Genomic DNA, 13,672 nt, shown 5'->3' on the forward strand with positions numbered 1-13,672 from the left:
TAGGTGAGTTTGAGATCAAACCTAGAGAAGGAACACCACCTGGCCTGGCGTGGATTGAGACAACAGGCATTTCTAGGGTAAATTAGATTTTTGTGATCCGTAAGGATTGTCACAGGATAGCGTGCACCCTCCAGTAGGTGACGCCACTCTTCTAAGGCCATCTTGATCACCAATAATACTTTATCTTCGATCCCGTAATTGCGTTCAGCAGGAGCAAACTTCCTAGAGAAGAATCCACATGGACGAAAATCTCCAGAGACTGATTCTGGCGAGGACAGCACCATTGCCAACAGGAGAGACATCTACCTTCACAAAAAAAGTTTTTTTCCTGATCAGGCTGAAAAGGAACTGGAGTCGAGATGAAGGCTTTCTTTAAAGTCTCAACAGCAGCAACTGCCTCTGCTGGCCACCGTCTTCTGGGTAATGGGAGCGATGAGAGTAGAATTTTTCTTATAAACTGCCTATAGTAATTGGAGAATCCTATAAATCGTTGAACAGATTTAAGACCCAGAGGTTGTGGCCAATTGTTAATAGATAGATCTTTCTCAGGGTCCATTTGAAGCCCAGAGCCCGAGACCAGTTACCCTAAAAAAGGAATCTGAGTAACTTCAAAAACACATTTCTACAATTTGCAGAATAATTGATTTTGCCGGAAACGAGAGAGAACTTCCATAACATGAGACCAATGAGAAGAAAGATCAGTGGAGAAAATTAGGATATCATCCAAATAAATAACCACAAATTTGTAGAGAAGGTCTTGCAAGATCTCATTCATAAATTATTGGAACACCGCTGGGGCGTTACAAAGCCCAAAACGCATCACTAGATATTCAAAGTGACCCTCACGAGTACAAAAAGCATTTTTTTTTATTTGCCTCCCTCCTTAATATGGATCAAATTATATGCCCCATGAAGATCCAGCTTAGAACATTTTTTGGAGTCACTGATCTGGTCAAATAGTTCTGTAATGAGGGGAAGGGGTAGCTACTCTTGATGGTAATCATATTCAATTGGCGGAAATCAATACAAGGACGGAGAGATCCGTCTTTCTTCTTTACAAAAAAGAATCCGGTGCCAGCTGGAGAGGATGACTTCCTAATAAATCCAGGCTGCAAGTTCTCCGAGATGTATTGGGACATAGCCTGATTCTCAGGGAGAGTGGATAAATCCGGCCTTTAGAAATAGGTCGATCCGGAATGAGCTCGATAGAACAGTCCCAAGGTCTATGAGGAGGTAGTACCTCAGACATGGCTTTACAGAACCAATCCTGAAAGCAGCATAGGGGGCAGGGAGGAACAACTGAGGGGAGAGCATGTGACATGGGAGGACTGCAGACACAGGTCTGATGGAGCATAGACAACCCTTGTGGAACAGAGGACCCCAAGACGTGACCTGGGCTAAGTCCCAATCAAATTGTGGTGCATGACTCTGAGCCATGGTAGACCCAAGATGACCGAGTTTACCGATTCATTGAGAACCAGGAATTCAATCCATTCAAAATGTAGGATCCCAACAGTCAGACGGAGAGGTACAGTAACCTGGGATATGGTACCTTTGGAGATGCATTTGCCATTCACTGCAGAAAGAAACAATTGCCGAGAGATGGCCCGGGTAGAAATATGGAATTATGATGCCAGAGTGGGAAATTATAGGCAGAGCCGGAATCCACAAAGGCATGTGTCAAGAAAGGCCCAGTAGGTGACTCCAGGGTGATAGCCATAGAAAAGTCTGGTCTGATGAAGGTGTAGGGAGTGATAAATTTGACTCCTAGATCGGCCTCCCTGACACCGGCTAAGAGGAGGTGTTTCCCGGTCTCTTAGGACATTTAGAGATTAAATGGCCAGACTCCTCACAGAACAGACAAAGATGCTGGTTAATACGTCTCTCTTGTTCTTCAAAAGACAAACGAGAGCATCATATTTGCATGGGTTCCTCAGGTGGTGCTGACAGATTCTGGAAGTGAGGAGCCAGTCGTGGAGAAAAACGCCTAGTAGCTGCTCTTTCCTGGGTGCGTTCCCGAAAGCAAAGATTCACACGATTGCAGAGTCAAATTAATGCATCGAGGTCGGTGGGCAATTCATGAGAGACCAAATCATCCTTAATACGTTCTGCAAGACTCTGCTAGAAGGTTGCCACAAGCGCCTCACTATTCCACTTTAATTCAGAAGCAAAAGTGCGAAACAACACTATATGCTGGCCTACAGTCTGGGAACCCTGGTGCAAGTTCAATAAACTGGCTGCTGCCGAGGAGACCCGCCCAGGCTCGTTGAAGACTTTGCTAAAGGAGTAAACAAAGGAGAAAGAACTTTATAGTAAGGGATCGTCCTAGTCCCATAGGGGAGAAGCTTAGGCTAAGGCTTGTCTGGAAAGAAGAGAGATTATATACGCCACTTTAGGACGTTCAAATGGAAAAGAAGCAGATTTGAACTCAAACTTTATTGAACATTGATTTAGAAATCTGCGACAGCTCTTAGGATCCCCATCAAATTTAACGGAGGAATCCGTAAATTGGTAGCAGATGTTGTAGAAGATGTAGAAACGGGCTTTGTAGATTCTACAGTGGTAGCAATTGCCCCTTGAGAAGCGGTTAGGGAGGCTTGCAGAGTATCCTGTCGAGAGACTACTCCCTGGAAACAATGAAGTAGGTGGGCCTGTTCGGAGTCCTGCTTCTCCACATGGTGAGTGAAGTGGAGTAACAGATGGTTCACAAGTGCCTTCAGTGGACATGGCCAGAGTATACTGTCACAGTATCAGATAACTGAGGCTTACTTACTGGTATTTGCGCTGCTAACAGGGAGGCGCGGAGTCTAAACGTAGCCCTGGTCTTCTCCAGGGACCCCCGCAAGGAAGTTTGGACTTCACTGAAGGGGCACGGAGGTCACGTCCTTCCAAGTTAGCCACCAGTAATAGATGAAGTAGTGTAGTCAATCAATCCAGACTCAGGCCTTGCTGGTAGCGAGATAGAATGGGAAAAGGCAAAAGCATAGTCAAACAATCCAGAGTCAAACCAGGAAGATAGTAACACCAAGGGATGATAAACAAGGAAGGTCAGGGAAGCCAAGTCAGGAACCAGGAAGTCAGTCAGGGTGCTGGGAAGTACAGGGGAATGCTGTAGCAGAAGGAACATAGACATTGATACTCTGGTGCCAGGAGGGCGCCAGAGTCTTCTTGAAATAGCTGCAGCAAGAACCCCATTGGTGGCAGTGGATGGTCAGCGATCAGCTGACCTATAACCAGCGTCCCGTTGCCTAGCAACGGAGGCGCTGCGCCTGCGCATGTGCCCGGCACCGAATGCAGAAGTGCATCATCCATCCTGTTGCTAGGCAACGAGACACGGCGGGTAAGCAGAGGATCAGGCGTCCGTCCCTCGCACAGAGTGAAAGTGCGGGGACGGCGCCTGACAGTAAGATTCCTAGGTGGAAAATACACAGGTGGAGGACTGGGTCTAATGAAGCAAAGGGTTTTGTTTATTTAAACCTGTAATGTGCTATTGTGCAATGTGACCAAGGCTAGATAGTTGGCCAGTGACTAGTCACAAGGACTGTGTCTTGCCAGAGTTAGGGCCACCTAGGTGTCATCCTGATGAAAGTGTGCTGCCTTATTGGTGATGTGAACAATAAAAGCACCGTTTATTCAGGCAACTTGTGTCTGTCATCTAGTGGGTGTTAGTATCACATTGGTGTCATCGTGTGATCTCTAAGGTCATCCAAAGCACCGCTGACTGCCCAACCAGCCAGATGCAATAGTGGTGAGTGAAATGTGTTCAATACCACTGTCAAGTACCAAACTGTTATAAAAGCTGTCAGTTGCTGTGGGGGGAAAATTGCTGTGTTGCAGAGAAAGCAAACATTTTGTCTGTGAAGAGACAGAGGAAAAGCAATAAACATGTGAACTGTAAAGCACCTGTTTGGTTTGCTAAGAAAGCAAAAGTTTTAAAAACTGCTGGCTATTGTAGTGCCACACCTGGTAATTCACTAAGTTGTGTGTTGGCTGTGGAAAAAAAAAAACCTGTGCAAAGAGGTTTGGCTATTTACATGTGGAAAGCGCTGAATATATGTAAAGATCAAGCAACTGAAGGAAGTTATAAGGGACTTAGTAAACACTAAGCATGAGAGCATCCAAATGCATTAACCCCAAGTCCTCAAAGAGAACACTAATGCTAATCATGATCCAACTGTGTCTGACCAAGGTGTTTTAAGTGTGGATAACTTGGTCCCTTAAAAACCAAGTGTCCTAAACTTCAGAACCTATGAACTATTCACTTGCCCAAGTTGGGCCTGTCTTTCTAAGTTGTTGTTCCTGAAGTTTGGCATCCAGTGGTCCCTCTTTAATTAAAGTGACTGTACGAGTGAACAACAAGAATGTACTAGCAGTCATGGACTCTGGGAGTGAGCTTACATTGGTCTACACTTCTGTCCTGGCTGAAGCCAAGTTTCGCAGTTGGCCAGGATAAAAGTGTGATGCACACAAGAGGCAACCAAGAGTTTCCAATGGACTCTTTTGGCTATGACACTTAAAGGCCAAACCATGAAGGTGGTTGCTGCCATAGCCCTGAAACTACCATACATGTTGATACTAATAATGTTGGTTATATTGCAAAACCTGTCATCTCAGCAGGCTGTATGCCATTGTATGTTGTCAAAAATGTATTGTTTTAAATTGCTACTGTAAAGAAGAGAAATGTAGAACAATTTGTAGTTTCCAGGCGCGGGCTGGCAAATTTCAGCCCGGGGGCGCACAGGCGGCCGCATCACATAACACGCAATGCGGCCGCTTCATTGATGCCTGTGCGCTGACCCGGCCGCATCGCGTGTCATGTGATGTGGCCACCGGTAATAATCCAGGAATATTGCATCGGGGGGGCCACCGGCCCTGGCAGTGGTTAGACTGAGCGGCCCGATGCCCGATGCCCCCCTGCCCCCCGGCCCAGCCTGCTCCTGGTAGTTCCACAGGTTCAAGTACCCTTAGTGTTAAAAACAGCACACACTCAGGGTGTGGCAGACACTTGGTGGAAGATAGAACTAGAGAAAAAGTTCTACGCAGATTTTACTGGCCAAAATTCCACGTAGCCAGGGGTGGATTGGTCATAGGCCTTTCTGGGAACTTTACCGGTAGGCCGATGACCTGAGGCCGCCTGTCAGTTTTTTTTACCTTTGAATTGTTTTTCTTCTTTATTTTGAACGAGGCCGCGGATCTTCTGTGGCCTGTCCCTCCCCCCCCTTTGAGTGGCCTATCACAGAAGAAGAGGATATCACATGGGACGCGCACCGTGTGACAGATGCCGTCCCATGTGAGCAGAGAAGCGCAGATGGAAGCGGCTAAAAAGTAAGTGAGAGCGGCGGGCTTATGACAGGGTCTGTGTGTATGTGTGCGCCCGCGCGGAGGGGGGGGGGGGGCGACTCCTGTGAGTGTTTGTGTGTGTGAAGGCGGGGGGCAGCGATTCCTGTGAATGTGTGTGCGCACGCTCGTGGAGGGGGGGGTGACTCCAGTGTGTGAGCGAGCGGAGCTGATTCTAGTGTGTGTGAGCGGCAGGGGGGCTGATTCCAGAGTGTGTGTGAGTGGAGGGGGGGTGGGCTGATGGCACTGTGTGTATGAAGGCAGCAGTAGGGGGCTGATGGCACTGTGTGTGTGTGAAGGCAGCAGGGGGGGCTGATGGCACTGTGTGTGTGTGTGTGTGTGTGAAGGCAGCAGGGGGGCTGATGGCACTGTGTGTGTGTGTGTGTGAAGGCAGTAGGGGGGGCTGATGGCACTGTGCATGTGTGTGTGAAGGCAGCAGGGGGGGTAATGGCACTGTGTGTGTGAAGGCAGCAGGGGGGGCTGATGGCACTGTGTGTGTGAAGGCAGCAGGGGGGGCTGATGGCACTGTGTGTGTGAAGGCAGCAGGGGGGGGGCAGATGGCACTGTATGTGTGTGAAAGCAGTAGGGGGGGCTGATGGCACTGTGTGTGTGTGTGTAGGCAGCAAGGGGGGCTGATGGCACTGTGTGTGTTTTGGCCAAGGGGACTTGTGGCATTGTAATATGGGTGTGATGTAGGTGGTGGAAAATTAATGGGTACTATTTTGTTGGTGGATTGATGGTGGGGCAATTTAATTTAATAGCGGGGACTATTTAAGATGGGAAGGTTTGGAGGCTATTAATTGAATGTGGAGGTGAGTTAGGGAAGAGGGCTATTAATTAAATGTAAATATGAATTATTTAATGCCGGCATGGTCGTGGGAAATGGTTATATTTATTAAATGTAAGTGCTGTTAATTTTTTGCTGGGGCTGTTTTGGAGGGAGGAAAATAGGTTTATTTATTAAATGTGAATTCTAGCATTTTAACATTGGGGCTGGAGGGAAGCCTATTTATTAAATATGGGTGCTTTTGTTTCAACAACGGAGATTGTTGGAGTTTTCTGAATTTCATGTACTCATTTTTATTCCAAATAGGGCCCCCAGCATTCCAGGATCCAGACAAGCGGCAACTGATCAACAGACACCAGCAACCACAGGTAGGGAAAGCAACAAGAACAGGTAGGAGAGAGCAGGACAGTCTGCCAACTGTATTTTTCTATATTGGCAGTTCCTCTGCAACATGTTATTAAACAAACATGAATATGTTTCAGCGGGACAGTCCTGATTTGGGAATGTTGGGACAATGGTGGTATAATGGGCAGTCTAGCAATATTCAGCCCTCTGATGGCATAATCAACTTTGTATTAATCCCGCCTCTTTTTGTGTTTGCCCTGCCTACACTTGATTTGGCCCCGTCCACATGAGGCCACTTCCAGATTTTTTTCCAGGGCCACTTTACGCTCCTAATCCGCCCCTGCACGTAGCCATAAAAAGGTTATAGAAGTCTTGTCCTGAATGCCTGAAAACCTGTCCTACAGTTACAGTACAGCCACAGTTGAATGCATTGCTTTCTATAAACGGCTCGTAAACGTCCTTTTGCAAATATAAAATGCCATGAGTTGAGAGCAAAAGAATAAAAAGTGTTTCAAAATAGTCTTCTCAAATGTCAACAAGATTAGGTCCCTGCTTGTGCGTTGGTAGGCATGTTTGTGAGGACACTTAAAAAGGCAATAGAACCTTCCTTATCATGGGCCTTAAAACATCAGGTGAACAAAATGTTTTGCTGGAACTGGGATATCATGGGTGCTCTCCCTTACAGAGATATGCTGTCTGCAGTGTCCACATCATTGAGGTTGATGATGCTAAGGGGAAGGGTATGTGACAAAGAGGGTTATTTGTCACACCTCTCCTGCATAGGGACAGGTGAGGTCCCAGAGAGTATGCAGGTACAAGCTGCAGACAGAGTTAAATGCTTGCAGATTAAGACTCCTAAGTGGAATGCACACAGGTGGAGGACTGGGTCTATTGACGCAACTAGACTGAAGGAAGGGGTTTTGTTAAACATGTATAGTGCAGTGCAACTAATGCCGTTGACTAGGCTGAAGGACTGTGTCTAGTCAAAGTTAGAGTCCCTTGGTGTTATCCTGACAAAAGTGTGCTTTCTTATTGGTGACGTGAACAATAAAAACACTGTTTATTTAAGCAAGAACTTGTTTTGTTTATCATCTGCCAGGTGTCAGTATCACAGTATATACAGTCATTTTATCATTATTATTGTAATATAACTGTTTGGATACATTGCTTCTTCTTTATTTATTTATAAGATGCCACAGATTCCGTAGCGCCAGATACTGAAGCAAGTAACAAACAGATGAGGTAATGCACATAAGTAGCACAGAGAGTGAGAGCAATGGTGACTCATACAGAGCGTAGCAAAATACATGATGTACAAGGGAATCAGACAGTAGACAGATATGGGACAATAGGAGGAGCGGACCCTGCCCCCGAGAGCTTACATTCTAAAGGATATATATATATATATATAATATCTATATCTGACATTTGTACAAAGTTCTATATCTTGACATAACTTCCCTACATTTATTTATTATATCTCTGTATATGAAAATAGAACCCCCTTACTACATATATAGCCCAACTTGAAGACAGGCAATGTCCATTATTGTTCCCAAAAACTCACCAAAGGTGAACATTTCTGAGTTTCAGCTGCTTTGGTGGCACACCGTGCAAGGCTCACACCACTGTCCCTGTGGCAACAGCTGCTCTTGCACTGAGCACTTTGAAGGCACAATTCTCCATTGTCCTAAAATTAAAACAGAGCAATCTATAAACAATATTTTATTTTTTCAAAATCTATGTAGACATTGGCACCTTGTTTTTATTACAAGTATTCATGTAAAGCCAGAGGATGCAAGAGGGTTTACAAAGTGTGTTACTCTAAAAAAAATTTTTTTTACAACAACTGCCATTTCACTCATGGAAGGAAACTATAGTATTGTGTGTCCAGTTATAATAAGTGCATTTGGAACAGCAGTAACTTGGTAGTGAAACTGTGCATACTTGGTATAATGAGCTTGCTTTGTTCTAAAAAAAAAAACCTGTAAACCTTAATTGAAAAATGTTGGTGTTTCGCTGTATTGGGAACCTGGGCGTGAGCACTGCTATTATAGATTCACGGACAGCATTTTTTCTTAATAAAAAAAAACTACACAAATCTCGATAGAAGGTTGGGTAGGTTGATCATTCTCCTTCCCCAAGTGTAACAAACCTGCAGCTGTTACAGCCATATCAGGCTCTATTTTTCCTTCTTTGTTAGTGTGCCCAGTTGATAGCAGTTCTTTTAGCCGTGTTGTAGCTTCTTCTCTATTTAAACTCGCTTAGGTTGTTCTCTGGTGATTGAGCAACATGTTATGTTAACATTTGTTTAAGCTTCAGCATTATTTCTCTTTGACCTACAGATATTAACCTGGCTTTTTCAAGCACAAATGATTTGCTTGTGACCCTGACCTGACACCATTACACACTTTCTGTATGATTTGGCCTTGGCCTGTGTATTGACTTTGATTCCTATCTTGTCATTCAATATAGTTAGCTGTTTACTAATGGGGTCAGTTTTGGGAGTCACAACCTGTGCATTGTTTGTGTTTCAGGAATATCTCAGGGACTCATTTGTATAGATGTAGCTAACGTGTTCTACATCTTAGGGGTATATTTATCTAAGGGCGAAGAGACATTTCTTTTGCTGGCAAAAATTATATCTTAATATTTAAAAGGTTTCTCTTAAAAAAAATAATCTATCTATTGTATATCTCAGTACATCAGAATAAAGGCGTCTAGAACAATAAGCCTATTATAACCCTTATTGCTCTAGATATTTTTCTTAATGACACCTGACATGACAGACACATACATCTATATGAGTATTGCCGTGTACGTTAATACATCAGAGTCCCAAATTAATTTTTATGAATACACTAAAATATATATCTAAATAACTCTATCAAATAATGCACACATAATATAATGTTTTTGTCAGTCTCAATCACATAGTTTCTAATGATATTTGAGGGCAGAATTGGTTAGTGTGAAAAGTCTAACTAACGTAAGATCACGATTTTCATAAAATTAGTCCTGAATATATTACTGAGAGCAAGTCAAACATTGATTTGTTTAATTAATAGTATTCTATTTACTTTTTATACCAATATTCAAATCTATATTGGAACTATGTACCACATTTGGTGTCCTATCTACAATCGTTCTGGTAAAAGAACAAACCACAATTTACAAATCTCCCAAGATCTCTGTCCCTTGTATACTCCCCTTTGCAGGACCTTCTGTATTTCTACCTTCAAAAGACATTTCTTCACAGCAGCTGGATCTGTACTTCCAGCCAACTGAATTTAATGTTGCTGACCTCAGTCTAACAACTGTCACCTTGAGGTCTGTAACATGGGAATAGAGGAACCTTTTATCTAGGATTCAAATAATTAATGTTAATTTCAGGGCTTAGCTGACCAATGTGGTTTTGTTGCATTGCTATATCCATGATTTTTCCAAAATTATGTGTAACTTGCTTATACTGAAAGTAATCATAATATAATCGTTATTATAAATGTGCTCCCGCAATTCCTTCACCCCAATTCTCCTTGTAGTAGTTTGTTAATTGCGTACGTAAAGAGCACTAGCTAAGGTGCTAAAAGAAACTAAAGAGCCATACACTGCAAACAAAAAACAGTTAAGAAATAATTGTGAATTGTAGTTGTTAGGGGTTGGGTACGAAATAATGGTTGGCATTATTTTGACAATACTTACACCGACGCGGCGACCCCGAATGGCTACTTTACGACCTGGCTCCAGGAGAACAGCTGTGACCGGCGACTGGCAGGGAGCGAGAGCAATGAAGAATCCGGCCACTCTGCATGACGTCACTGCCGACCGCGACCCTCTTCTCCTTGCTGTTAAGGTGAAAATGTAAGTATGCGGCCAGACAATGCAATACAAAGTACATTGTCTACTACAAAGTACATTGTCTATGGCCGCATACTTACATTTCCACCTTAACAGCAAGGAGAAGAGCATCGCGGTCGGCAGTGACGTCATGAAGAGTGATCCCTGCCAGTTGCCAGTCACAGCAGTCGTCCTGGAGCCATGTCTCGGGGTCGCCGCGTCGGGGTAAGTATTTTCGGAGTAGTCAGCATTGATATGCTCACTACTACCGGTTAGTTATATATATATATTTAAAATATATACTTCATAATTCACCTTACCAGATTAAAGATAAGTCCAGACTGTGCTATCTCAACAGTGAGTAGCAGTGTAAGAAACAGCAACACCGTCATAATCCTGTAATGTGCCATTACTATGATGATGAGCCCAACTGTCCATTCCTGCCCCAAGTTTCATAAATATAACTTGTCATATAGAGCATGTGAGCAGCTTTAAACCAATCAAATGTAACAAGCTAAGTTGATAAAGAAAAGTAAACATGTCGATGAGAATACTGCAGGTGTAAAACAAAAGATAGCTAGTTGTTTTTCATATAATTTTTAAAGTTACTGTAAAACATATGCTAGGTACTGTCCAATCATGGTAATTTATCCTCAATGATGGGATGTATGAGCCTTGGTGCGTATGCGTGTGTGTGTGTGTGGGGGGGATGTGATCTGTTTTAAGCCACTGGCAAAAAATGACACAGGCAGAGGTATGGTTTAAAATTCAAACGGTTGCAAGAAGCATTGATTGCTTCATACAAAGCAATTCATATATAGCACATAAGAAGAACATAAAAATGATGTGTTAATTTGAATTTATCCATAAATTAATTCAATTTATTTAACTGATTGATGGCAAACACTTAAGAAAATTACAGGAAGCAGTCTATATACAACAGTGTGATCAGCCATAAATACGGAGAAAACATGTTTTCTCTGGAGAATGGCCATCACACAATTTATTGGATAGAATGGGTAATTGGTGCGCACTGGTCCACATATGACCTGTGTAACCAGCAGCTAGTGATCTTATAGGTGATTCTAACCTGTCAATAGTTCAAATGGTTGATCTCGCGCTATTGCTTCACAGGGGGTGCAGTTTATAATGTAGTGGTATGTTATTAACTAGTCTTGGAAATGTATGTCTAAAATTGATGGTTCATTACAGAAATGATTCCAGTCTATTGACTGTAGGCAACACATAAATGTGCATAAAACATAAAATTATATAACCGGTGAACAATGAATAAAAAAATTATACATTAAAATTGATTAATATACTAAAATGATGAAAAATACAAACAAGTCCATCCAATTAATATTCATGAGAAACTTTGTCTATTAAGAATGATAGAAGAAAACAATTAGCGTTAAAAAATGAGTCTGTATTAAATAGACTTTAATAATCCAGTAAAGGTGAGGAGATGCATTTCCAAGACTAGTTAATAACATACCACTACATTATCAACTGCACCACCTGTGGAACAATAGCGCAGGATCAACTTCATCCATCGCACAATTTATGAAGAGGTTAATGTAGGAGAAATCAGAGATTTCTCCTGCATTAACTTAGTTTTCATAGGTTACCCATAGAACTCTGTGGGGACTGTGATGTTAGTAATTTACTAAGCAGCAAAAAGCATTATATTTTGCTGCAAACTTATACCATCTCAGGATGGAGTCACATTACCTGTCTCAATGAGGTCTACTAAAGCTGGACTGGCTTTGCATGGTCCCCCGTTGGTCAAATCCTATGCACAGATTTAGCATTTACCGTCAGCATTAGGTTGATAGTAAAGTCATAAAACACTTTGTAAAGCAGGGCTTTCTTCACCTGGGCTCCTTGAGTAGCCCCAGCATAGTAAATAGCAGCAGTGTTTCAGTATGCATCATTGCAATTCACATTGATGCATATTACTTGACACCACTCTACTTTAATAAATTATATGAATCTGCACTAAAGCTTTCTAGTGTATTGTGCCAAATGGAAGACCATACTTTTTCTCTTGTTGCACTATTGATGTTTAAACTTAATTTGGATAAGCATTCTCATAATTAAAAATAGTGATTTTCCTAAGTAGTTTGTTGTTAATAACTTAAATAAGAGGAAAAAAAAGATGTGAGAACTAGTTCACAAAACAAATACAGCATACATCTGGTGAGCCATAGAGAAGCAATCAATCGTATATCTACACACCTTGAGTTTATTCTCAATATACATTTTTCTCTATTTAAATGATCGTTTTAACTTCAATAGTGGTGCACTATTTCTAGATCTTAAGTCAAGGTTACTGATGAGAATGTGGCAGCTGGTTAAGATACGAAACCAGTCACTCCCAAATAGTTTGTCAGACCTCATCTATGTGTGATATTATAGGTGGGATACCTGAGGTCGTGTCAAAAGTATCATGGCTGTTATGTCAATCTTTTAAATTATATTGTTCATATTTTAATATTGTTTGTGCATAATTTAGCCTTTTTATTTAAAAAGCTCTATTATGAATGTTGCAAAAAAGGAGTAACAATGTTAAATAACTGCCTGAAAGCTCTACAAACTATATTTACAACCTGCAGTATTTAGAATATAAGTATACACTCTCTGTGAGGTCTACAAAACACTTCACAATTATGATGGTTGTTAAAGCCAACATATTGCAAAGCTACCAGATTCATACACACACATTTAAGTATGCAAAATACTACACGACTATAAAGGGTATAATTAACATACACAAACAAATCTCACATTTTTATGAAGTACCAAGTTAACATGTAATGCTTCTCTAAATATATATAAATGGAACATGTATATAATAATCTATTTATTGTCTATTGTCATTTTACTTTAAGCATATTTTCTACAAAAGATAAACTTATGAAGGTAACAACAATAATCATAATAATCAACCCATATACATTTGCTAGTGAAATATGGACATATACTGTGAGAACTCGACTTGTACCAGGATTATGGTACAACACGATTTTATTATGAGGTCAAAATACATGAGAATTATACAGCAAGAAATGCCAGATCTGTTTTACTAACTGAAATAAATGACTAACATCAACTTAACTATAATTACCCTAGGGTTTTGAACACTGGCCTAGTGAAACATTAACCAGCTGATTGCCAGTCTATCTCGTGCCCCTAACCCTTATAAAAACTATTCTCTAATCTAAGTTAACTAACCTATACCTGACATAATTAAACACTAATGTCCTATGCTAACTACCATCTAACTTAACCAACATTATAACAATATTAACCAATGTTATACAAACAAACTAAATAATCTATCTATGCTATACTGTACATGCT

At 41.7% G+C, this 13,672-nt stretch overlaps 1 protein-coding gene across 1 annotated transcript in view; it reads right to left on the reverse strand.

The window, feature by feature from the left end:
- The window catches only part of LOC142138757 (colipase-like), a 28,797-nt gene extending 18,062 nt beyond the window's left edge, over nt 1-10,735 (reverse strand). The window contains exons 1-2 of the mRNA XM_075195688.1: nt 10,627-10,735; nt 8,037-8,159 (exon numbers count right to left, since the gene is read on the reverse strand). Coding sequence (XP_075051789.1) covers nt 8,037-8,159; nt 10,627-10,716 — 213 coding nt within the window. The 5' untranslated portion in view covers nt 10,717-10,735. The remainder of the gene's footprint in view (nt 1-8,036; nt 8,160-10,626) is intronic.
- Between the last annotated feature and the right edge of the window lie 2,937 nt (nt 10,736-13,672).

Source organism: Mixophyes fleayi, chromosome 2 (assembly GCF_038048845.1).
Source record: "Mixophyes fleayi isolate aMixFle1 chromosome 2, aMixFle1.hap1, whole genome shotgun sequence".
NCBI lineage: Eukaryota > Metazoa > Chordata > Amphibia > Anura > Limnodynastidae > Mixophyes > Mixophyes fleayi.